Source organism: Carassius gibelio, chromosome A5 (assembly GCF_023724105.1).
Source record: "Carassius gibelio isolate Cgi1373 ecotype wild population from Czech Republic chromosome A5, carGib1.2-hapl.c, whole genome shotgun sequence".
NCBI classification, from domain to species: Eukaryota; Metazoa; Chordata; class Actinopteri; order Cypriniformes; family Cyprinidae; genus Carassius; species Carassius gibelio.
In genome coordinates this window covers 29,125,541-29,149,330 of record NC_068375.1, presented here as the reverse complement: position 1 = coordinate 29,149,330, position 23,790 = coordinate 29,125,541, and the positions used below count along the sequence as shown (strand labels likewise).

At 36.1% G+C, this 23,790-nt stretch overlaps 1 protein-coding gene across 3 annotated transcripts in view; it reads left to right on the top strand.

Moving 5' to 3' along the window:
- LOC128010490 (transient receptor potential cation channel subfamily M member 3) overlaps positions 1 to 23,790 on the top strand; it is a 114,388-nt gene that overhangs the window by 79,298 nt on the left and 11,300 nt on the right. For all 3 annotated transcript variants that reach the window (XM_052593024.1, XM_052593021.1, XM_052593022.1), the window contains exons 9-21: positions 8,031 to 8,103; positions 10,086 to 10,186; positions 10,446 to 10,580; positions 11,285 to 11,335; positions 12,680 to 12,820; positions 14,321 to 14,350; positions 14,646 to 14,938; positions 15,293 to 15,521; positions 16,755 to 16,958; positions 19,900 to 20,040; positions 21,124 to 21,252; positions 21,716 to 21,967; positions 22,069 to 22,243. In XM_052593024.1, coding sequence (XP_052448984.1) covers positions 8,031 to 8,103; positions 10,086 to 10,186; positions 10,446 to 10,580; positions 11,285 to 11,335; positions 12,680 to 12,820; positions 14,321 to 14,350; positions 14,646 to 14,938; positions 15,293 to 15,521; positions 16,755 to 16,958; positions 19,900 to 20,040; positions 21,124 to 21,252; positions 21,716 to 21,967; positions 22,069 to 22,243 — 1,954 coding nt within the window. The remainder of the gene's footprint in view (positions 1 to 8,030; positions 8,104 to 10,085; positions 10,187 to 10,445; positions 10,581 to 11,284; positions 11,336 to 12,679; positions 12,821 to 14,320; positions 14,351 to 14,645; positions 14,939 to 15,292; positions 15,522 to 16,754; positions 16,959 to 19,899; positions 20,041 to 21,123; positions 21,253 to 21,715; positions 21,968 to 22,068; positions 22,244 to 23,790) is intronic.

Here is a 23,790-nt window from a genome sequence, read left to right as displayed (position 1 = left end):
GTTTAATCTGAACTCGACAGGACAGGCTTCCGGAACCTCCTGCCTCTCAGTACATGAACTGACTACACCTCTCCAGAATTACAACTAATAACAACTATATTAGATTAGATTAGCCTCCTTTAAGGGATTCAGTATTTCTGTTCTGTGTGAGTTTAATTGGCATTATGTCAGTGTTTTGCTCTTCTCTGCAGTAGTTATTCCATCTCTTATTCAGGACTAAATCTCTTTCCTACTGTGGAGGTCTTTGTTCCTGCAACCAAGGGATGGTTCAACTAATCAGACTGACAGCCTTTCTGTGTATTTATTGCTCTCATTCTGTTTTCTTTGAGCATCTTCCTTGTGTTTTATGTTTCCGATAATTCAGAGAAGAGTTAGCACTGCTAGTTTTCTCTCAGACCAAAGCATTTCAACTTCCTCTTCTAGGAAACATTGTTTAAGCTATTGCTGAGGTGTGTAAAAATGTTGTTCAATGTCAAAATATGTTCTCCCATCCCAGCCTAATATGTAATGGTCTCTTATTACCCAGAAATTATTTTTTATATCATAATGATTAGACACTTACTTAATAAATAAGTACGTTGACTTGAGACATTGATTTGAGTTGAAATCGTTTTTAAAAAAAGTACCTGGATACACTAAAAACAACCAATTAAAACACAAAAATTTGCAAATATTTCAATATTAATACTTGAGTCCTCTCTGAGGTCATTTTCACTGAGACACCAGCCAATTGATTTTGCCAGAGCTATTAATAAAAACTTTCACATTTTCAAATTTTATTTGTATTATCTTCTTATTTTAATGAGTAAGTTAAGGCTAAATCATTTTTAAAATCATGTTTTTTAAAAGAAGCTCTATTCTCTCGTGACTTGTGAATATCAAAGTATCGCGTGAGTCTACTCTCTTTTCATTCTGTTCCCGCTTTAAACTACAGAGATATGCTAAATAAACAAAATGGATATTCATCGTTTTTTAATAAACCCTCAACTAAAATAGTGGAGGTCTCTAACTCTGACACTTATCCAATATTTATTCTACTGCCGCTAATACTGGCACAGCAAAAGAGGCGGATTCTTCTACATTGGGTAAGATATAAGCTATTATTGCACTCTTTGTATAGCCTACCAGCCATTGTAAATTCTAAATGTATTTTAAATAAAGAAGAAATTATGTAAGCATAATTAATTGAAATTGGTGATATGAAAATACACACATATGAAAATATGGTGTGTAAGGTATGTAAAAAACAACAACAACAACATGCTCAAAACTTGCTCAACAGCAGTCATTATTTTTCACAGTTTGAAAGGACGTGTTGCTCAGCTGATTTTGATGGATGGAAAGATGGAGTCACATTCAGCCACGTTGAATGGGTCAGTGACTTTATGGATGGACAGCTGATAGACAGAGGAGACAAACCCCTGGCAGATGTGGGGAACAGAGTAGAGCGCTGCAGTAGAATCTAAGATGATGTGAAAGCACTGGGCTGGTGGAGTGGAGGGAGGGAGGGAGGGAGAGGAAGGAAATTTCACTCCTGATAAATGAAGATGAATGGTTGCTAATGTGCCTGGGTCTCTGATGCATGAAGCAATCCACTGTACAGTGAGAACAGCATTCACCAGCTCTCCAATGAGCATTAGAAACAGACTTACTGTACACACTGTACATCTCGACTTTAGCATTCAAATTCACTGCGTCGATCCAAGTTTATGCAGATTAATCAGTTCAATTTGATTTTAACTAAGAACTATTCCTTGCAGATGTTTTGACTGATAAAACAGATGTTGGTGAAACTGCTGAAGATTTATTTAAGTCTTGAACTGACTGTGTCCTGAACATTTCCAGCAAGGTTTAGCACCACATGGGAAAAAGCTCCCTTTCTTGTGCTTTATTTGTGCCCCTAATAACAGCTCTCTAATATCTCAATTTAAAATAATGTAGAGTTTAAAATAGCATATAACGGGAGCTTTTTTCCATAAGCTCCTGCTGGCCATAATTTCAAACCTCTCAATGTAGAGATAACATTTAACAGCAGGGAGTCAAGTCTTTGTAATGGATGGCTATTCACTACTCAACCTGAATCATTTTCGTTCTTCTTCAGTTTAAAGTTTTGTTAACCCCCACCTTAAAATATGACTGAACCAGTCCTACCTTAGCAAATGTTGCAGACAAGCTCTGGCTCTTTTCTAATGCAAGTCAGTAGAAGTTATGTTTGTTTTGATAATTGTAAACACATTTATTATTATTTTATGCGCAAACACACACACATATTCCAAATCTTTAAACAAGTCTCATTCCCAAATGAGCTTATTTTACATTACTAAGAGCACTGTTTTAAGAAAGGAATACACTCATTTTTAATCACATATTGTGTCATTTAACAAATGATAAAAAAAAAATTAATTCCAGATGAGGTCATTCCAGCCAATGTAAGAACAATATCCAATCAATGTTAACTGTGGTTTTACTGAAATTTACACTTTGGTTGACCAAACTTTCAGACAACGTATGCGAATATATATATATGCTAAGGTATATATATATATATATATACTGTTCAGTTTCTTGCACAGACCAATCATTTTGTTTTTACACATCAATGTATTGACATGATCCACAGGGTTTATGTTGGTTTTGTTTGTGTATTTTTTCTTTTTGATTGTATGTTTAAACCGTGATTCCCATCCAATTACATTATAAGACTGATAGACTGCAACGATTTGAGTTAAATATCTTGGTTTGTGTTCTACTGAAGAAACAAAGACACCTTCATATTGGACGCCCTGGGGGTAAGCAGATAAACATAACATTTTTATTTTTGGGTGAACTATCCCTTTAACCTAAGGCTGCCTGTTATCTCCATTGTTGATGTGCTGTAAATAATGAACTGCTCAGAACCATCTGAAGTAAACAATCATCTCTTTTTTACTAGCATTAATAGAGAGGTTGTTGTTCCAGTACCAGGTTGCAAGCTGTCTCGCCTCTTCCCTGGGCTGAATCGCCATTTATAATGCTAATGAGTATGCAGACTTAATGATTGCTCTGATATTTGGTGATACACTTGTGATATTATGAATGACTGTGGATCTTTACTGCCTCGAGGCTGTTGCTCCTGAGGTCTAGGAGGACAGAGTAATTTGCTTAGTCTAACTGCAGCAAGTTTGTTAGGGTCTAGGGAAAAACTGTGATCAATTCCGAGATGAAGTAAACATCAACAGTTTGACTTATGAGATTTTGTTGTCTAGGTAACAAAGTGCAATAAGGATGACAAATGCAATCCCATCATCCATGGAGTAATTGTGCCTGCAGGTATGTGCTTAGAGGTCCATTGTAGAAAGGGAGTCTTAATGTTTGCAGTACCCATGCAGTCTCCTAAAACACTAGAATCACACAGTAACTAGAAATGCAGTGGGGCAAAAGTAATTTTGGCACTCGGATGATGGAGGTTGATTTCCAGCATGTGGACATGTCTGCCTGAACAAGGTGGATTTCAAAATCTCTGATGTCTGCAAAATAAAATAAGATTACATTTTCTTTCAAATATTGCTTAATATTAGTAGAGGCATAACCTGTGTTAAAAAGATTCAGCAGCGAATGGGTTCTTTAGTTGTTAAAACGTATACTCTAAGGCATATGGACAGTATTTAAATATCCTTTATTGACCTGTTCTATTCAGCTGCTATGTGGGGTCATAACTATGTCCCATAGTTCAGCTGTGTACTCAATATGGAGATTAAGTTTTGAAAATAACCTAACAGTCAGGGCTGTATGTTAACTTTTTTGCACATAGCACTAGTGCTACAGAGATTGAAGGTTTTGTAGCACAGGCAAAACAGTTGTACAGCAAGAATGTCTGTTATCCTGTCTGAAAACAAATAAGTACTGAAAACAAGTAATGGAGTTCATCACTTAAACAAGCATTGATGTTCCATAGCACAAAAAAATACAAACCATCACAAAAAATGGATTTAGACTAAGTTTTTCTTTATTTGCTAAAAATGGAAAAGTGCAGAAACATAACACCTCTTACACCTCAATATTGCACATCAAACTAGAACAGACCTCACTAAATAAAAATTCTAAATAAAACACTACATTTGCAAACTAACCTGTACCATGACACTCCTCTATGAGACTAATGCTCTCAACAGTTATTTTTATTTTATTTTTTTACTTGAGTGCATAGTGTGTTTGTCACAGATTTAGCATGTCTGCTGGTCACTCTTTTGTATTGGGCCACTCTTCTGGCCCTTTTAGAAGAGGTCATATATTTAGCTGCTATACACCATTTGGATTAAATTCCTCTAAACAAGCTGATGGTCAGCATCAACCCGAAATCACTATACACTTCAGTATTTTTATTTTTACTTTATTTTTTAAAGCAAGAGCAGTGAGTGATCTTTCTCTGTGTTTTGTTGTTTTATTTATATTGAAGGAATCATTGACCCAAAATGAAAATTCTGTTGTCTGTAAATTATTTCAGTGTTTTATTTTTTATACCATCATTTCCTCAGTCTGAAGTTGTTTTAAACCTGAATTCTTTTTTCTGTTGAATGTAAAAGTTAGGCTATTTTAAAGATGTAATCAAACATTTGCTGGTTCTTATGTTACTTCAGTTATTATAAGAAATTAATATAGGTTTGGGACAACATGTGAGTGAGTAAATAATGTCAGAAATTTCATTTTTGTGTGAACTATTCCTTTAAAGACAAGCTGCTTCAAGAGCTACACGCATCCGTTTCTCTTTCAATTGTTCACTTTTTTTTTCTTAGACACTACTAACTATTACTACTAACTATAACTGTTTTGACAGTATTATATGTGAAATCGGTCAGACGAGAAAGACAACTTAGTTTATTCAGGAGCTGTTTAACAGGCTCGTGGTTTGCGCGCGCTTCAGGTGTAAGCGCTGAGAAAAAGCGCACGTGTGAACAGCGCGTGAATGAAATGTTTAACCTTTGAAACAGATGCACTTCATGTACTTTTGTGATTGTTAGTAAGTGCTGTGTCCTGTGATCGTAACTCTACTTCTGAGTTAACATTAGACTATGGGTGTATGTCGCCTTACAAGGCTACAGTAACCTGCACTCACCTAAAGGATTATAAGGAACACCTGTTCAATTTCTCATTAATGCAATTATCTAATCAACTGATCACATGGCAGTTGCTTCAATGCATTTAGGGTTGTGGTCCTGGTCAAGACAATCTCCTGAACTCCAAACTGAATGTCAGAATGGGAAAGAAAGGGGATTTAAGCAATTTTGAGCGTGGCATGGTTGATGGTGCCAGACGGGCCGGTCTGAGTTCACAATCTGTTCAGTTACTGGGATTTTCACGCACAACCATTTCTAGGGTTTACAAGGAAGGGTGTGAAAAGGGCAAAACATCCAGTATGCGGCAGTCCTGTGGGCGAAAATGCCTTGTTGATGCTAGAGGTCAGAGGAGAATGGGCCGACTGATTCGAGCTGATAGAAGAGCAACTTTGATTGAAACCACTCGTTACAACCGAGGTATGCAGCAAAGCATTTGTGAAGCCACAACACGCACAACCTTGAGGCGGATGGGCTACAACAGCAGAAGACCCCACCGGGTACCACTCATCTCCACTACAAATAGGAAAAAGAGGCAACAATTTGCACGAGCTCACCAAAATTGGACAGTTGAAGACTGAAAAAATGTTGCCTGGTCTGATCAGTCTCAATTTCTGTTGAGACATTCAGATGGTAGAGTCAGAATTTGGCGTAAACAGAATGAGAACATGGATCCATCATGCCTTGTTACCACTGTGCAGGCTGGTGGTGTAATGGTGTGGGGGATGTTTTCTTGGCACACTTTAGGCCCTTTAGTGCCAGTTGAGCATTGTTTAAATGCCACGGCCTACCTGAGCATGGTTTCTGACCATGTCCATCTCTTTATGACCACCATGTACCCATCCTCTGATGGCTACTTAAAGCAGGATAATGCACCATGTCACACAGCTCGAATCACTTCAAATTGGTTTCTTGAACATGACAATGAGTTCACTGTACTAAAATGGCCCCCTCAGTCACCAGATTTCAACCCAATAGAGCATCTTTGGGACGTGGGGGAATGGGAGCTTCGTGCCCTGGATGTGCATCCCACAAATCTCCATCAACTGCAAGATGCCATCCTATCAATATGGGCCAACATTTCTAAAGAATACTTTTAGCACCTTGTTGAACGCCACGTAGAATTAAGGCAGTTCTGAACGCGATAGGGGGTCAAACACAGTATTAGTATGGTGTTCCTAATAATCCTTTAGGTGAGTGTATATTGAAACGGAGGCGCCAGAACTTCATCTGATAGAATGTGCGCTGTAGCACAATACTATGATATTTTTTCAAAAGTAGATTGTGGGGACATTTTAATCGTCCACGATAAAAAAGAATAACAATCATTTCACACACCCCTAACTTCCAAGTAGACTGTAATAAATCTCACACACACAAACAAGCACAAAGAAATCACTTCACCCTTACTTCACACATTAAGTGGCTGTGTTCTGTACATGCAAATATACATGTCATATATATATGACATATATGTCGCACTGTACAGCCCTTCAGTGTCTGATTCTCTCTGTTTGAGTACTGTTGAATTTAAAAGCATAGTTCATCCAAAAAAGTAAATTCTATTATGATTTATTGAACTTCATGTCATTAAAAAAATTGCTTTAGGAATAGTTATATATTTTTTAAAATATTTATCAGGATATTTAATTTTGTGTTCCACAGGAGAAAGAATGTCATACTTGTTTGGATAGACATGATGAAGGGTACACATCATTATTTACTTACTCTCAAGTTGCTCCAGACATATGTGAATTTTTTTTCTTAAAAAGAAGATATTTTGAATAATGTGGGTAACCAAAAAGGGTCTGAGCCCCATATAGTATTTTTTTCTATATTCTATCATATGTTTGGTTACCAACGTTCTTCAAAATGTCTTCTATGTTCAGCAGAAATTCATAGAGGTTTGAAGTAAATGATGATTTATTTGATTTATTTATTTATTTGATTTATTTGAATCAATTAAGGTTGATTGTTTGGAATTTACACACACATGCACAAATAATTGTTATTTTCATTTATTATAAAAAGCATTAATATTATTAAAAAGAAAAAAGAAAATAAATGCATTGCTCTCATGAAATTTGTTATCTCAAAGGATAAACGGTAAGGGTTAAATTGACATATACTCTATATAGGGACAAATGTTTTTTAAAGGTCAATATCTCTCATGCCTCAAACACACACATAGATGGGTCACCTGCATAGTCACAGGGTCATCAATAACTGTCACTACCGTAATTGACCATAATCACACTCTTTGTAGAGGAGATGAAGTGCTTGTTCGATATGGTTACATTCCATTTACTCTCCAATTTCAACAGCAAAAAGATGTTGCACACAGAACCTCACCACACAAGACCTAAGCATAACACCATTACTTTATGCATCATTTCTGAAGACATTTTGAAGGATTATATGTTCCATTATTTAAGCTTGCCGAAGTGCTCCAATTCTTTTTTCCACCACCACCTCTCAAGCTCACATACACCCTAAAAGTACCATCATTTCATGGTGGCTTGAGGGGATGAAAATGAAAACATCATTGACATTAGGCTAAACCAATCCTCCCACTTCCACACATAAGTTCATTAGTCCATACCAGACACAGATGGAAAATGGCTTCTGAATGAAAGGTGGATTGTTCAAATAACAGTTGAAGATTAATGGAATTCAGAATACACACATTGCATGGTGCTGCAAGGTGCCCTTCATATGCAACATTGCAGTGATTACAGAATTGCAATTACAGTGCAAATGCAGCGCATTTTCATAAATCCCCCTAGCTCTATTCTGGTCATTTCACTTTGCTATTGCCAAGAGTCAAGACGCAAAGCAGTTATCACTATGATTGGATTAGCCTTTATCATGCTATCATACTAAACCAGTTGTGATGTTTATGTGATGACAGCAATAATGCAATAGTAATCCTTTTTTCAGATAACAGTATTTCGGATGGGATCAGAGGGACACCAGGACATTGATCTGGCCATTCTAACAGCTCTTCTGAAAGGTAATGTTTGTACATTTTTGGATGCTCATATGTATCTAAGGAGTCTGCAGTGGTACAGCAGGGGATTCGCTCATATATCATTTCAATTTAATCAGATTTTTGTGTGTGGGGGGGGGGGATTAGATTAATATTCAATTGTCTCGCCCATACACATTCAAGTACATATTGATATTGAATAAAAAGTTTAAATATGATAATAGGGTGCCTGCTCTATCTGTCTGTCCAACATGTGATCAATGTCCTGAAAATGTTTGAAGGCCCCTGGTTTAAGTAGTGATTCCTGGTTGTAAAATTATGATGAGGGCTCTCTCAAAACATCTCAAACAGTTTCCCCATCAGGGAAATAATACTCCCTGATAAATCCCAGAACAGAGATTTTTCTGATCACACACTAACTTCTGTTTTACCACCCACCCCAACTGTGCAGTGCCTGCAATTGTCAGGTTAACATTACATTTAATACTGAAAGGAGTGAGTAAAGTGCAGGCTCTACTGGCTATGCTTCTAAAGACCCACTTTTAAACCCATATCAAAAGACGGGATTCCAGTGAAGCCTTTGCTTCAAGAGCTCCATGTGTTGCTCTGAAAGCAGCAGCATGGCTCTTGCATAATTCATATACTGTGCAGCACGTCTAAAGAAAGATTTACCCATGCAGTTCCCAGCTCTCATATTTTCCCTTAATGAATGTATAAGGGATGTATATCATTTGGTAAATAGTAAAAAAGAACAAAATATGTAGCATTTTTGAGTTTTCACAGGCAGTTAACATCGCTGAAGTCAGTGACAGTTTCCCTGTTCTGAAGGAGATCCCCATTATATGTTAACCTAATAAATTACACATACATATATAGTTTATTATTTGTAATAATTTTTTTGTGTTTTCAATTTGTCTTTAAGATTCCAATCTAGGCCATAGTTACATCACTTATGATTACATGGGTTTTTTTATGTGAATAATTTGTTTGCTGATTTAGTTTGCTGAGTCTATGATATGCTAATGACTAAAGACATTCAATTTTATATCATGCTTTTGTCAGTAGCTCTATCTTAGCCATGCAAAAAGGGTTACACATTTTTTTTCACTGTACACTCTTGTGAATGTCTGAAAAATAGAAAAAGTGTCAGGATTTATCATGATGTTTAGTGTGAAATTAAAGCAAGAACATAAAACTAACCTCTGCTGGAGTTAAAGCAACAAAAAAAGCAATTAAAACTCATCTTCAGAGACTTTATACATAATTATGTGACCACTATCTGTTGATACAGCACCTTCCTGTTGCAGAGGACTTGTTTCATCAATACCTCAATACAGTAACAGTATACATTATGAACCACAAAAGCACAGGGTGCCCCACATGGCCATTTCCAAGTATCACAGACCTCCATGTCCCATGAATGGATACGGTCAGGATATTTTTGGGCACTTAACTGAGATTATGCAAATATGGTTTAATGCATGGCAACACCTAGACAAGCCATGGAGGTGTCTATTTAATAAACTGTGTCAGGAAACATTACCCTCATAAAAGAAAATGTAGAAGCACCAGGCCAGAATGAGTAAAGACAAATGTCCTGCTGCTCAGGGGGAAGGTTTAATAGCTTGAAGCAGGAGCGGAGCAAAGTGCCAGAGACACTGGAGAGTGCTTTCCTCTGTGATTTATCTCTAGAATCAGCTTTTTAAAAAGGCATAATGCTATGCATTGTAATGATGTGAGAGCCGGGGTTTTTTATATTATTTTTTTTTGGATTCTCCACTGTGCGAGGCACTTGTAAATCAATGGGAGTTGAGGGTGTTTAAGCATGCCAGTGATTTTAAAGACATCAGACTGTAACATTAATAATGTTTAATAGGCATTTAGCTACACACTGCATCCATCATTGTATATGTTCTCGTTAACATATTCCCCAGGGCTTTTAAGGATGATTTTTTTAAAGCAAGTGAACTAACCTTAATTATGTGCCCTTTTGCTTGTCTGTCTAGGGGCCAATGCATCAGCTCCAGATCAGCTGAGCCTTGCTTTGGCCTGGAACAGAGTTGACATCGCTCGAAGCCAGATCTTCATTTATGGACAGCAGTGGCCTGTAGGCAATATCCACTCACGCCAACTCTGTAATTTAGATATAGATACAAAGATACTTTATTGATTGCAGAGGGGACGAGGAGCACTTCTGTGCAACTCTGACTCTAATTAAACACGGTAGATGCTAATGATGGCAGGCTGCATTTCAACCAGATTAAAATTCATGACATCGATTAATTGCCTTGCAGCTGTATGTCTTGTTTTATTGTGCGCTGGTAATGTGTGTTCTGGAGCTCTAAGTTGTGTTCATGTGTGGTTAGGTGGGCTCTCTAGAGCAGTCTATGCTGGACGCACTGGTGTTTGACAGAGTGGACTTTGTGAAGCTGTTGATTGAGAATGGAGTGAGCATGCACCGCTTCCTGACACTGTCCAGACTTGAAGAGCTCTATAATACGGTAATATAGCTATGTCAGATTTAAATGAGATTTTGAATCCTGGTTTTTCAATGTGGTCTCAGACTTTTGGGTCCCACTGTACTGTACATCTGTTTCCCTATACATACTGTACAATACCGTTCAAAAGTAAACAAAAAAAAAATGTTTTATTCATCAAATAATAATAAAAAATATATTAAAATATACTGAAATAAAAAAGTTAGTTAAAATTGTGATATTATTTGACAGTTACTGTATTACTGTATTTTTGATCGAATAAATGCAATCTTGGTTAACATAAGATACATCTTTAAAAAAAAAAATCTTAACAGACCTTTGAAAAGTAGTTGGTGTGTGTGTGTGTGTGTGTGTGTGTGTGTGTGTAAATATTTAGAATGATCTAAAATTAAAATATAGGTTTATTCACTGAAAAATACATTTTGTCAGTCAATCCAAATATGCTACATGTGGTACATTTCAAAAATATATCATGTAACTTTAAATTACTTGGATAGTAATATTTAAAGGTGATATCAGGTAGATTTAGCTTCATAAAAGTTTAGTTCGCCGAGAACATTGTGGCATTATTAGCTCACCCTCATGTTTTTGGGTGAACAATCCCTTTGAAGGAACAACGACAAAATGTTCTTATTTGTTATTAGTTATTTGTAGTTTGATGTAATTGATAGTGAAAGGTTATATTTGTTTCTGTTTGTCTTAAATAGAGGCATGGTCCATCCAACACCTTGTACCACCTTGTCAGAGATGTGAAAAAGGTAAGAATTCACTGTGCATGAAGCTGTGTGTGTGTGTGTGTTTCTGTATGCACGTGTATGCATGTGTGAGTGGATTTCAGAGTGTGAATGTAAGTGGTAGATTAGTCTTAGAATTCTGTTGCATTCAGTATTTAGCAAAGGTGTCTTTCCTGCTTCTTAGCCTGACAGAGAGATTTGGCCAATTAGTTGCTTTTTTTCTGGCTGTGTCCTCTCCTTCTTGTTTCAGTGATTTTCAGACTATTAAACAGTCAGAACAATGAGTTTGTTGCTCCTCAAGTCACTTGTGTATGGTTCATTTTCAAGACATAATGGGGCACATGATTGTCTTCTTTTTGCAGTGTGGAGATTTTCGCAGTCTTCTAGTAGTGACCTTTTGTGCTTAAACTGCAAATTCTACTTTTAAAATACTCAATGCAGATACACCATGAGTCTAGTCTTCTCTTTGTCCTTCTCTGTATTATCGTCACATCAACTCTAGAACAAAATGTCTTGCACAAATGAAATGCAGCATCACCTGTGATTCTGATCATCAGCTAGTTGAAGCATTTTGTGGCATTTGCTGAGGTAGAAGTAATTAGCCCAGATTAGAGGATCTATGGTGGCTCTGCGTTGGTAATTACAGAACCAGAGTAAAGCCTAGTTATCATAGTCTGAAGGCAGGATGTGGGATGTCATTTTGCTAAAAGGGATTTGGCCCGTAGATCAAATGAAAGGAGGAATCTTAGGACTTCATGTTTGCTTCATGCTGTTAAGTCTTACAATCAAAATTTAAACACCCTGATGAGGAATCTCTAATTAGAAAAGCTCACTAATATCGGCATAAATGTAAAGGTGAGTCGAATCATTCAATTAGCAACTGAGGCATCACTCCTTATCACTTCCTTGTGCTCTTTCTTTGTCCTGCCCATTATTTGATCCATTCTCTCGTTTTCACTCACTTTCTCTCTCCAACACACTTACTCTCTATTGTTTTTGTTTTTGTAGAGAGGTTCATTGTTTTCACGGTCAGTTCAATATAGCACCAAACCCTGATTCTAGACTTGCTTTGTCTCAGTGGGCTGTTTGCCCCTTTAATATGATTCTTTCTCACTGACCTTGTGTGTTCTTTCCAAGCAAGAATATCCAGGGTTCAGTTGGATCTACCTCAAGGTGAATCAGACAATCTTCTTCAATTATCTTGATTCCTTCCAGCAATATGTCAGTGTGTTCGTGGAGTGAGAGTGTATGGGTGTGTATGTAGCCGAGCTTGTGGTTGGTTGGTGACCTTACGGTTTGTTTGTAATTTCATAGCCATAACTGTTGGCACACGTTTATTGTTACCATGAGTAACCTTTTTGTCTTCAGGGTAACCTGCCCCCTGACTACCGCATCAGCCTGATTGACATCGGATTGGTAATTGAATACCTCATGGGTGGAGCCTATCGCTGCAATTACACCAGGAAGAGATTTCGGACCCTATATCACAACCTTTTTGGACCCAAAAGAGTATGTTATTTAAAAAAAAATGTCATGTAACTTTAAAAGGGCATCATACAATGATTTCAAGAATGAATTTGTAAAAAAGACGCATTGTTAGCACAATGCTCTATAGCAGGGGACCTCGAGATCCACTTTCCTGCGGTGTGTTTAAAGTGGATCTCAAGGTCCAGAGTTGAGGACCCCTGCTCTACAGGAATGACTGAGAGAGACTGCCTTGGCTGAAAGATTGAAAATCAGTTTCAGAAGATTGGCATCAATACGTATACGTAGTTTATTTATTTTAAACATTTTTTACTCAGCAAAGATGCATTAAAGTAACAATAAAGACTTACATACCAAAAATATTCTATTTCAAATAAATGCTTTTCTTATGAACTTTCTTTCCTCAAAAAATTGAAAGCATACAAAAATAGTAAGCAAATGTGATAATAATAAGAAATATTTCTTAAGCACCAAATCAGCATAGAATGACTTGAATGGTAATGAATATAGTCATAACATTTTAAGAATGCTTTTGGAATGGTAAGAGCATAACATGATCATAATTTTGAACTTTTGACTTCTAATGTTGCTTTATTCTTTCCTTTTATTATTGTATTCTCATAAAAGGCCTATTAAAAGATTCTCAAAATATTATCAGTATTATTATTATGTTAATGTGCCATTAAAACATCTTTGTAGCTGGGTGATGACCCATAGAAATATATTCACTTCTAAATAACACAATAAAAAAAATTATACTTGCTTTTCAAACACTAGATTATTCCCTAAATGGAAAACATTTTTCTAAAGGAAGTTTGTAATGTGTTTTGCTCAGGTTTTATTCATTTTTTTTGTTTTGTTTTTTATCGGCATGACCCACCTGGGAAAAATATTTCCTATCAGAGCTGCCACAGAGAGCTGGCATATGGAACTAACACAAACTAGATACTCAGTGCAGAGCAAATTTCCATATAGCGGCTCCTCAGCTGTGCAGAGTAAACAGGACTCAAGATAAATTCTCATGCCACTGACACCTGGATGATATCGATTTTTCTCACACATTTTCAGGCATCAAAGTCACACGTCTTCTCGACCCTCTGACACAGATTTCAGGGGATGTCAGGACATTTAACATTACTGCTCCATCATGCCAATGTCATGGGAGCGTTTAGTAGATTGCTAGTACATGATATGTGTCTGAAAGTGTGTATTTATGAATCTATTCATACACTTCAATATTGTAAGTGCGTTTTATCTAACATGCACATATGCACATGCATCATTCTACATATGCCACTATATAGGCTTGAAATAGATCAGACATCTGCGGTGCCACCAGAGAGATGCTCTAAATGCATCATTGCGTAGCATAAAGAATCCTAACTACTCATTCAACATGCCACGTTTTTACATGTGTACTGGAAGGATGGTGAAACGATTTGGAAAATGCATAAATCAAATCTGACATGTCTTGTTATTTTTGTCCTGTATGTGTTTTTATTTGTGTGTGTGTGTGTGTTGTAGCCAAAAGCCCTGAAGCTGCTTGGAATGGAGGTGAGATTTTTTTTCTTAATTTCGTGTATCCCACTGCTTTCCAATAAAATCCCCACTGCGTTTCATTGAAATTCTTTAAGCTTTGCTTTGATATGGAGGTTTGGATTCAAGTAATGAAGGTTCACAATGAAAATGCTCCTTGTATAGGCTTGTTCAGAGATTTTTATGAAAACAATTCGAACACTATAATCACCTACATTTATTTTACTCTTACTATTCGTTACCAAATTCAGGATATAAATCATGAGTAAATTATTATAAAGAATTTTTTAATTTTTTTATCTCTACCATATAGGATGACATGCCCATTAGGCGCGGACGTCAGAAGACCACAAAGAAGCGAGAGGAGGAAGTAGACATTGACCTGGATGACCCGGAAATCAATCACTTCCCTTTCCCGTTCCATGAGCTGATGGTTTGGGCAGTGCTGATGAAACGGCAGAAGATGGCCCTGTTCTTCTGGCAGCATGGCGAGGAGGCCATGGCTAAAGCGCTGGTGGCCTGTAAGCTCTGTAAGGCAATGGCCCACGAAGCATCCGAGAACGACATGGTAGATGACATTTCACAAGAGCTCAATCAAAACTCAAGGTATGAATGTAAAGCTGTGTAATGACCTAGTTACAGTACCTCGAGAATGAGGATTTCATCTCCATGTTCTGTTCCCATTGCTGTTGAGTATACAACTGTTTGGGTGAGGAAGTTTGGGGAGACCATCTGTTATGTGCCAAACTGGCATCCCATCAAAGACACAGTGACTGACCACAAAGACTCGTCTAAAATTTGTAAAAGTCTAATGTGCACACTTTCCTCTTAGTGATGGTATTTTTGCATACCTAAAACAAGCTGTTGTTTTTTGTGTAGCGATGCTCTTGTGTGTTTGCACGTGCACATAATTGTGTCTGTGGCACAGATTTTTCTGTTTTCCTTTTTTTTATCCATCAGGGAGTTTGGTCAGCTGGCTGTTGAGCTGCTCGATCAGTCGTATAAGCAGGATGAACAGATGGCCATGAAGCTGTTAACCTACGAGCTGAAGAACTGGAGTAATGCCACCTGTCTGCAGCTGGCCGTGGCTGCCAAGCACAGGGACTTCATCGCCCACACGTGTAGCCAGATGCTTCTCACTGACATGTGGATGGGACGTCTGCGTATGCGCAAGAACTCTGGCCTAAAGGTCAGATTTGGGAGAAAGACCATAGTCTCATTGATAAACATACTGTATTACATACAGTAATATCAGTTATTGCAGAGGGCTTACTCTTGGTTCATATTGTTTGTAATATAATATATAAAATATATTCAACATGTATATTTGCCATAATATGTGGTGAAACTGCCTGCCAAAGTGAGTCTTTTCTTAGCTGAATCAGTCATTTTTGTTATATTTACCATGTCCTCATCAACATTAGGCCAGCAACTGCTGTTTCAGCAATAGTTTTCTTAATCTCTAGTCCAATTATCAAATTAAGCTGGTTGGCTATGTAAAGAAATTAAATTCACAGAGTTATGAGAAGACAGTAATCAAATCTGGACACATTTGTTACAGAAAACAGCATAAAAATGGGAAATATTGGCATATACAATGTTGCTGCTGTAACTTCAGGTTCCAAAGTTGCAAAAAATGACCCCATGATGTACTCACCTTCAAGCCATGCTATGTCTTCTTTCAGACGGTCATAATCAGAGTTATATGAAAAATGTCCTGATTCTTCAAAGCTTTATAATGACAATGAAAAGTGGTCAAGATTTTGATGCAAAATAAAGTGCGTGAACACACTTAGCACAGTAAGTGGTTGCTAGAGATTATGGTTTGTAAAGTTATACGTATAGATATTATTCTTACACAAATCCATCGATTCACTTTAGAAAACCCCTTTATTAATCTCCATGCACTTTATTTTGCTTCAAAATCTCGACCCCCATTTACTGCCATTACAAAGCATGGAAGAGCCAGGTCATTTTTAATGGCTTGATAATAATAAGAAATGTTTCTTGAGCACCAAATCAGCACAGAGTTATTTCTGAAGAAAACAGTTATTTTAAATTGTTTTAATATTCCGCAATATTACTGTTTTTACTGTATGTTTGATTAAATAAATACAGCCATCCCAAATGTTTAAACATGAACAGTCAAAAATTTGACACATTGTTAGACATACAGTATACAGTATACTGTATATCAGTCCTTAAAAAAAGCTGTTCAGGGCTTCTCCTTGAGTTTCTCTCCCTTTCTGCATGGTTTATTTCTGCCTTTGGTTCAGACCTCAGTGGGGATATTGGTGTTTCATATCTCACAGGTATTTCTTCATCGCAAGCATTCTGTGACTGCAGGAGCTGGGCTACCGATTTCTAAATAATGAAAAGTAAGTGGGTTTTTCTCCTAAACTCTGTTTGCTTTGTCTGCCAGGTTATCTTAGGCCTGCTTCTGCCCCCCTCCATATTGAGTCTTGAGTTAAAAAATAAGGACGAGATGTCGTACATGCCACAGGATCAGGACACCTACCTGCAGGAGAAGGATGTGGATGAACCTGAGAAACAAGCTAAGGAGAAAGAGGAGGATGACATGGAGTTCACAGTAAGATCTTACTGTGAGACGCAGTACAACTCCGTGGTGAGAGCATCCACCTTAGCCTCGTTTCGTAGCTTGTAGTCAAGCACACACGTACCACGTCCACACATACACACACTTAGCCACATGCTCTGAGAAAGTCCTGCCCCCAATTTGGCCTCTCAAATATGCTTCCGTTTTTTATTTCGCTTTTGTTCCCCGAGTCCGTGGTTCCTCTTCTTAGAGATCCGTGGCAACCCTGCCGTTTTTCTGACCTCCCCACCCTACACCCTTCTCCCACTTCGCCCTTTTTTTTTTTGTTCCTCGTTGTCAAAGCAAAGACGCGTGGTTGTGGAGTTGTAGCGTGTCTCCGTCTGCCTCTGTCCTTGTCTCCTCTCTGTTTCTTTTTTTTTAGCGAAGGTCTCGTCTGAAGTACGGTACTGTGACTGAATGCTGCCTGTGCTATTATCATTCTTGCATATACCACACCATTGTGCATGTTGAAGGCTTGTTTTGCGTTATGCTAGCAGACTTGATCTGACATCTCCTTCACAACCTTCACTTTTAAGTTGAACCAGAAGTGCCTCCTTACTTTCACACAAAACTGCACGAAAATTGTTGTTCAGTCTTCCATTGTGAGCTATTAAGTGTTGATCTAAAGCAGTGGCTCTTGAACTGTTTCAGTTGGCGGACCACTTAAACAGCTCCTAATATGGGGGTGGGTGGAAACACCAACTACTTCAAAGTAATTTCGTAAAGTTTTGATTAGTGTAGCCTTAATTTTTTACCCATATCTTGACATTTTTTCCATTTTTACAGATCCATAATTTTGTTATTTTGTTGAAATACTGTACAAATGAGCCATGTTTGCTAACAAATAAGTTGCACTCAACAATTATACTACCATTCAGAAGTTTGGAAACTCTAAGACTTTGTTCACCATTGTAGCATTTATTGTATCAAGGTAAAATCAAAAACCCTTTTATATTATAAAATATTGCTATTGTTTGAAATAGTTTCTTTTTTTAATAAAATAAAATATCAATTTTAATTGATTTCAGTAGCAATTACTACATCTATTACAAAAAAAATGGGATGGTAATGGGAAAACTTTTCTTATTATTAGCTCTGCCTAAATTTATTGTGCTGCTTAATGAAGTGTTTAAATGGCAGAACAGTGTCTTTTTTTAGTTGCTGAACTACTGAGTACTCTTGGATTTCTTGTCATTGTCACTGTACACTTTAGAGGCAAATTTTGATTTTAAAAATAGCTAAAAACAAAAACATCTCTGTTTTTTTGAAAAATGAAGGCTGTTCTGTACACTGTCTTAACAACACAGAGCGAGATGTGGATGGCCTAGATGATCAAGATGAGGAAAACATCAGAGTATAGACTGGTGCTATAATGGTGCAATCTTATAAATATCTCATAAAGTGACGAACAGAATGCATAAGCTGTCAGTGCTGCTGATGACAAACAGAGAGTTAAATGTTCAATTGGAAATAGTCATTTATGATTTTTTAAATATCAGTATTGTTTGATGTTTTGATAACTTTGAATGGTAGTGCACACTGCTGTTGAAAAGTTTGGGGTCAGTAACTTTTATTTTTACTTTTATTCAGCAAGGAATATTGAATAGATCAAAAGTGACAGCAAAGACATTTATAATGTCATAAAAGATTTTAAATAAATGCTGCAAATTTTTTTTATTAAGAAGCACTACTGTTTTCAACATTTATAGTAATAAGAAATGTTTCTCGAGCAGCAGATCAGTATATTAAAATGATTTCTGAAGGATCATGTGACACGGAAGACTGGAGGAATGACTGCAGAAAATCAGCTTTTTTTCACAATAAATTAAAGTAGAAGACGGTTACTTTAACATTTCACGATATTACTGTATTTACTGTATTTTAAATCAAATAAATGCAGCTTTGATGAACATAAGATGAACTATTTGATTAACATATCTTGACAACCTCAAACTTCTGGACAGTAGTGTACAATATCTACATTTTACATTATTAAAGACAACAACAAAAAACAATATCACAGGTAAATTTAAATTATTTACAGTAATTGTTTTGAGTTTATTAATCAATCAATTAATTGGTGTTTTTTTCAGTTACATAGTTTTTTATTTATTTCTGTTTTTTAAATCAGCCAAGCAACTTGTGGACCACTTGAAATCCTCTACAGTCTGAGAACTACTGCTCGAAAGAAACAGGTCTGCCCAAGCCACTAGTTTAGAAATGTAGTCCAAGAGTTACTTGGTCCAAACAACTGAGAAGGACTACATTTCCCAGAACTTGACTGGGTTGACCTGATCTTGTACAACACAGTTCCAAAAACTGAAGCTATGCCCCTCACTTCACTATGAATTTATTGTAGATATGTGAGGTTACAACACAAGATGACAATTGTATTGCAATTTATCTAAATGCTCTTCCAGAAAATATACTGTAATTGCAATATTTTTTTCTGATACAACATTAAAATGTCTGTGCCAAAATTGGATCTTCCTGTGCATATCATAAGCTGTGAAATAAACTGTTTCCATTACTTTTAGATTGTATAGTTTGTAAGACTGTACTGCAGCAAAGCTCAACCAAACAACTTCGACAGCAGAAAAGTTGTTGCAATACAATTCTGCCATGATGTCCAAGAGTGCACCATATTTTTCCATTTATGGGATAAGCTCCCCACTCTTGGATTAAGGATTTCCCAACAACTCATGACACTGGGCATTTTCATTCCTCTTTTCTTTCTTCCTCTCTCTCTTGAACACTCTCTCTCTTTTTCTTTTTCCACACAATCATTCCCAGGGGAATCATCAATGCCCAGTTCATAGTGAATATCTCACCTTCTTCGACACTCATTATTGCTTTGCAGTGTTTAAAACAGCTGCATGCAATTTTGGGTGAGAAGTCACACTATGTAAGTGGTGTGTTAAAGCAATGCTTTCTGTCTTTCTCCTCTTTCTATCTTCTGTACTTTTCCCAGGCTATGCTGGGAAATGTCAGTTCAGAAGCGTCGCGTAAGAAAAGGGTGGAAGAGGTTCAGAACCGCCATCGACTGATTCCAGTGGGTCGCAAAATTTATGAGTTTTACAACGCCCCTATCGTCAAGTTCTGGTTTCACACGGTAAAAGCCCAGGCTGTGCTTTTATTAAGTACAAAAAGACATACAGTATTCTTCAGTGTGTTTAGCATATCAAATCTGTATATGAACATAAAAATACCTTGTGTGTGAATTATTTCGAGAAATGTCGTCTGAAATCTTTCACTTTCAAATAAAGTAGAGAAATTCATATTGAGAGATACCATATCAAGTCCAGGGGGAGATATGTGCAAATGCAGATCAAAACAGCTGAGATTTGGCCTCATCTATGTTTTAAATATAGGCAAAGAATTTGACAAATCTCCTGGCTGTTAAAGATGAAATATTCTGTTCCGTGTTCTGTGTCTTCATTATTTACCTATTCTTTTTTTTTTTTCGATGCTTGTGCTTTCTCTTTTTCCCATCACACTGTCACTATTTACACTGAACAGTATTTATGTTCTCTGTTTGTGAGAGTGTCAATCTTTCTGCGGTTTTCACAAAACAAATTAATTCATTAATAAAATAAAACATTGCAAAAGTAAAAAAATAAATTAAGTAAAATAAAATAAAATAAAGTAAAAATAAAAAAATAATAATAATAAAAAATCTTTTAAAAACTCTAACTGGAAATGCTGAAACTAAAAATAAATTTTCTCAGTTCTGAAACTAAAATGAAATAAAACTGACCTTACCAGATGTAAATATTACTAGACTGTGTTAAGAAATGTAATGCTGCTAAACATTTACAAATAGTACCAGTTACCGCATTAGCTTTGGTAACTGAACGAAAAATGAAAAACACTGAAACTAGAAACTATGATAGAGTGAAAACTCTGATAAGATGTATTGAAAAATAAGGTAAGATACAATACTATTCAAATGTTTTGTGGAAAGATTTACTGCAGTAGTGGATTTGAAAAATTAAATAGAAATCAAATTTAGAGTTCTAAAATTCTAAAATGTGCTTGATGTGAAGTATACTTACTAGTAAAACTAGAATAATCATGATCATGCATTCTCTGACTTTAACAGACTTTCATTGTTTCACTTCTCACAATTTGAGCTGAAACAGACCAAAGAGTGTGTTTTTTTCCCACTTAATCACAATGTTGTGTCTTCCCACAGTTGGCCTATGTAGGATACTTGATGCTCTTCAACTATATTGTTCTGGTGAAGATGGACCTGTGGCCCTCTCCTCAGGAGTGGATTGTTATTGCCTACATTTTCACCAATGGCATCGAGAAGATGAGAGAGGTGAGACTTCATTAGAACTCAGTGAGAAAACAAAACGGTTCCCTTTATTCCCTGAAGTGTGGGAAAAGATCGTTTATTATTCATAAGCAGTGTCTAATAATTACATTTGCATATAATTACACAGCTGCAGTTCAGTTATAAACTCCAACTCCTTCAAATAAACAGTGTATTACTGCCCTCTTGTGGAAATGAGTAAATGCAAATGCTTTTACTTCTTGGAGTGTGTTTGTCCCTGGTTTATGGTTGTTTTGAAAACTTAATTTGCCCAACATATCCATCCTAAAAAAATCACTTTTGTCAGTTGCATTTTAAGATATATTAAAATGGAAAACAGTGATTATAAATTGGAAAATATTTCACAACATTACTGTTTTTACTTTATTTTTGTTTAAAGTTGTTTTGAAAAGGGCATTTGTCTAACGTCAAGGCTCGGTGTTACTGTTTCACTTCTCCTATCTCTCAGATCCTCATGTCAGAGCCAGGGAAGCTCCTGCAGAAGGTGAAAGTGTGGTTACAGGAGTACTGGAACATCACTGACCTCATGGCTATCCTCATCTTCTCCATCGGGATGGTGCTTCGCCTGCAAGACCCGCCCCTGATGAGCTACGGGAGGGTCATTTACTGTGTCAATATCATCTATTGGTACATACGACTGCTTGACATCTTTGGAGTGAACAAATACCTGGGTCCATATGTCATGATGATCGGCAAGATGGTGAGAGAGACTGATAGAGAGGTTGAATCATTTTACTTTAAAGTAAACATTTCTTATGTATGACATGGATTCTAATGCTCTTGATCTTTCTTTTTTCACAGATGATTGACATGATGTATTTTGTGATCATCATGTTGGTGGTTCTGATGAGTTTCGGAGTGGCGCGGCAGGCTATCCTCAATCCCAATGAGGACCCGTCCTGGATGCTGGCACGCAACATCTTCTTCATGCCGTATTGGATGATCTACGGAGAAGTGTTTGCTGACCAAATCGACCGTAAGGCTGGCTTGATACTAACATTTACCTTGGGTGCAGGCATGGGCATTTTGGGTATACTCAGTTTCACACTCAAGCACAGCTCCTCAGTGCATAACGTCTCATTATTGGTCAGCTTGTATGAACAAATGTGGTGTTCTCTGAAAGCATTAATATTCCCATAGATAAGATGAAAGCTTCACATTTAAAAGCTAAAACAGTCTGGATCGAATTTTGTGATGCATGGTTGTGCTTGTGTGGGTGCTCTTAAATGGTCTCATATTCTGTAAATGGCTGCACTCATTACAGGACGATATGGATCAATGCTGCTGTTTCAGAATGTTTTCTGGGGTTCATTGTAAGACTGCAGATGGAGAAGCATCATAGCATCATATATATATATATATATATATATATATATATATATATATATATATATATATATATATATATATATATATATATATATATATATATATATATATATATATATATATATATATATATATATATATATATATATATATATATATATATATATAGTTAGCGGTGTATTTTGATGGTATATAATGAGAGTTGTCTTACATGTATGTTAACTGTCTTGAATATGATATCATGTTTTGGCATTTTAATTGTTAAAGTATTCTGATATTAAAGCTAATAATATAAAATTGTAATCTTAATAGCCCACGTGAAAGTTTCCTGCGGACCACAGAACCATTGTATTTGAGCACAAAATTGAAAATCACAAAAAGTAGCATTGGAGTAAGATCTCCCTGGGATGTGTAATGTACTTCTGATGTCATTTTTGGTACTGTTGGTAAGATATTTTGATGTTTTTTGAAATAAGTCTTTTGTGCTTATTACGCTTTATTTGGTCAGAAATACAGTTGCAGAAATACAGATGCAATTAAAAATAATATATAATATATATCAGTATTTATATGTTTTATTTTAAAATGTACTTTATTCATGTGATGGTAAAGCTGAATTTTCAGCATCATTACTTCAGTCTTCAGTGTCACGTGATTCTTCAGAAATCATTCAAATATACTGATATGGTGCTATGGATTTTTTTTTTTTTTTACAGTTTAACCATGGTAGATTTTTTTATTTATTTGAATAATACAAGTAGCATTTATATTAATTAATTATTATTATTTGTTTTTTTGTTTTTTTTTTTGAGAGAGAGTCATTTCTTTTACTTTTGATCTATTTTATGTGTTCTTAAAGTAACTATACATTTATTATATTAAAAAAAGTAATTTAATTGTTCAAATGTAAAATTTGTTTAGAATAAATCTTACTCACCTCAAACTTTTGAAAATCAGTATATACTGTATAGTTACAAATATTTGATTATGATTTGAACCATGCATTGTAACCATTTAGTTCACTCAGACTAAATAAAAAAGAATCAAATTACAGTCAAAAAGATACATGGGTCAAAGCATAAAAACGATAAGTGTAATACTGCTTTAAATTGTTATTATTTTTCCCCCCAAAATTGAAAAACTTTTCTGTTTAATTTAATTGCAATTATGTTTGTGTTTTCAGAGCAAATTTTT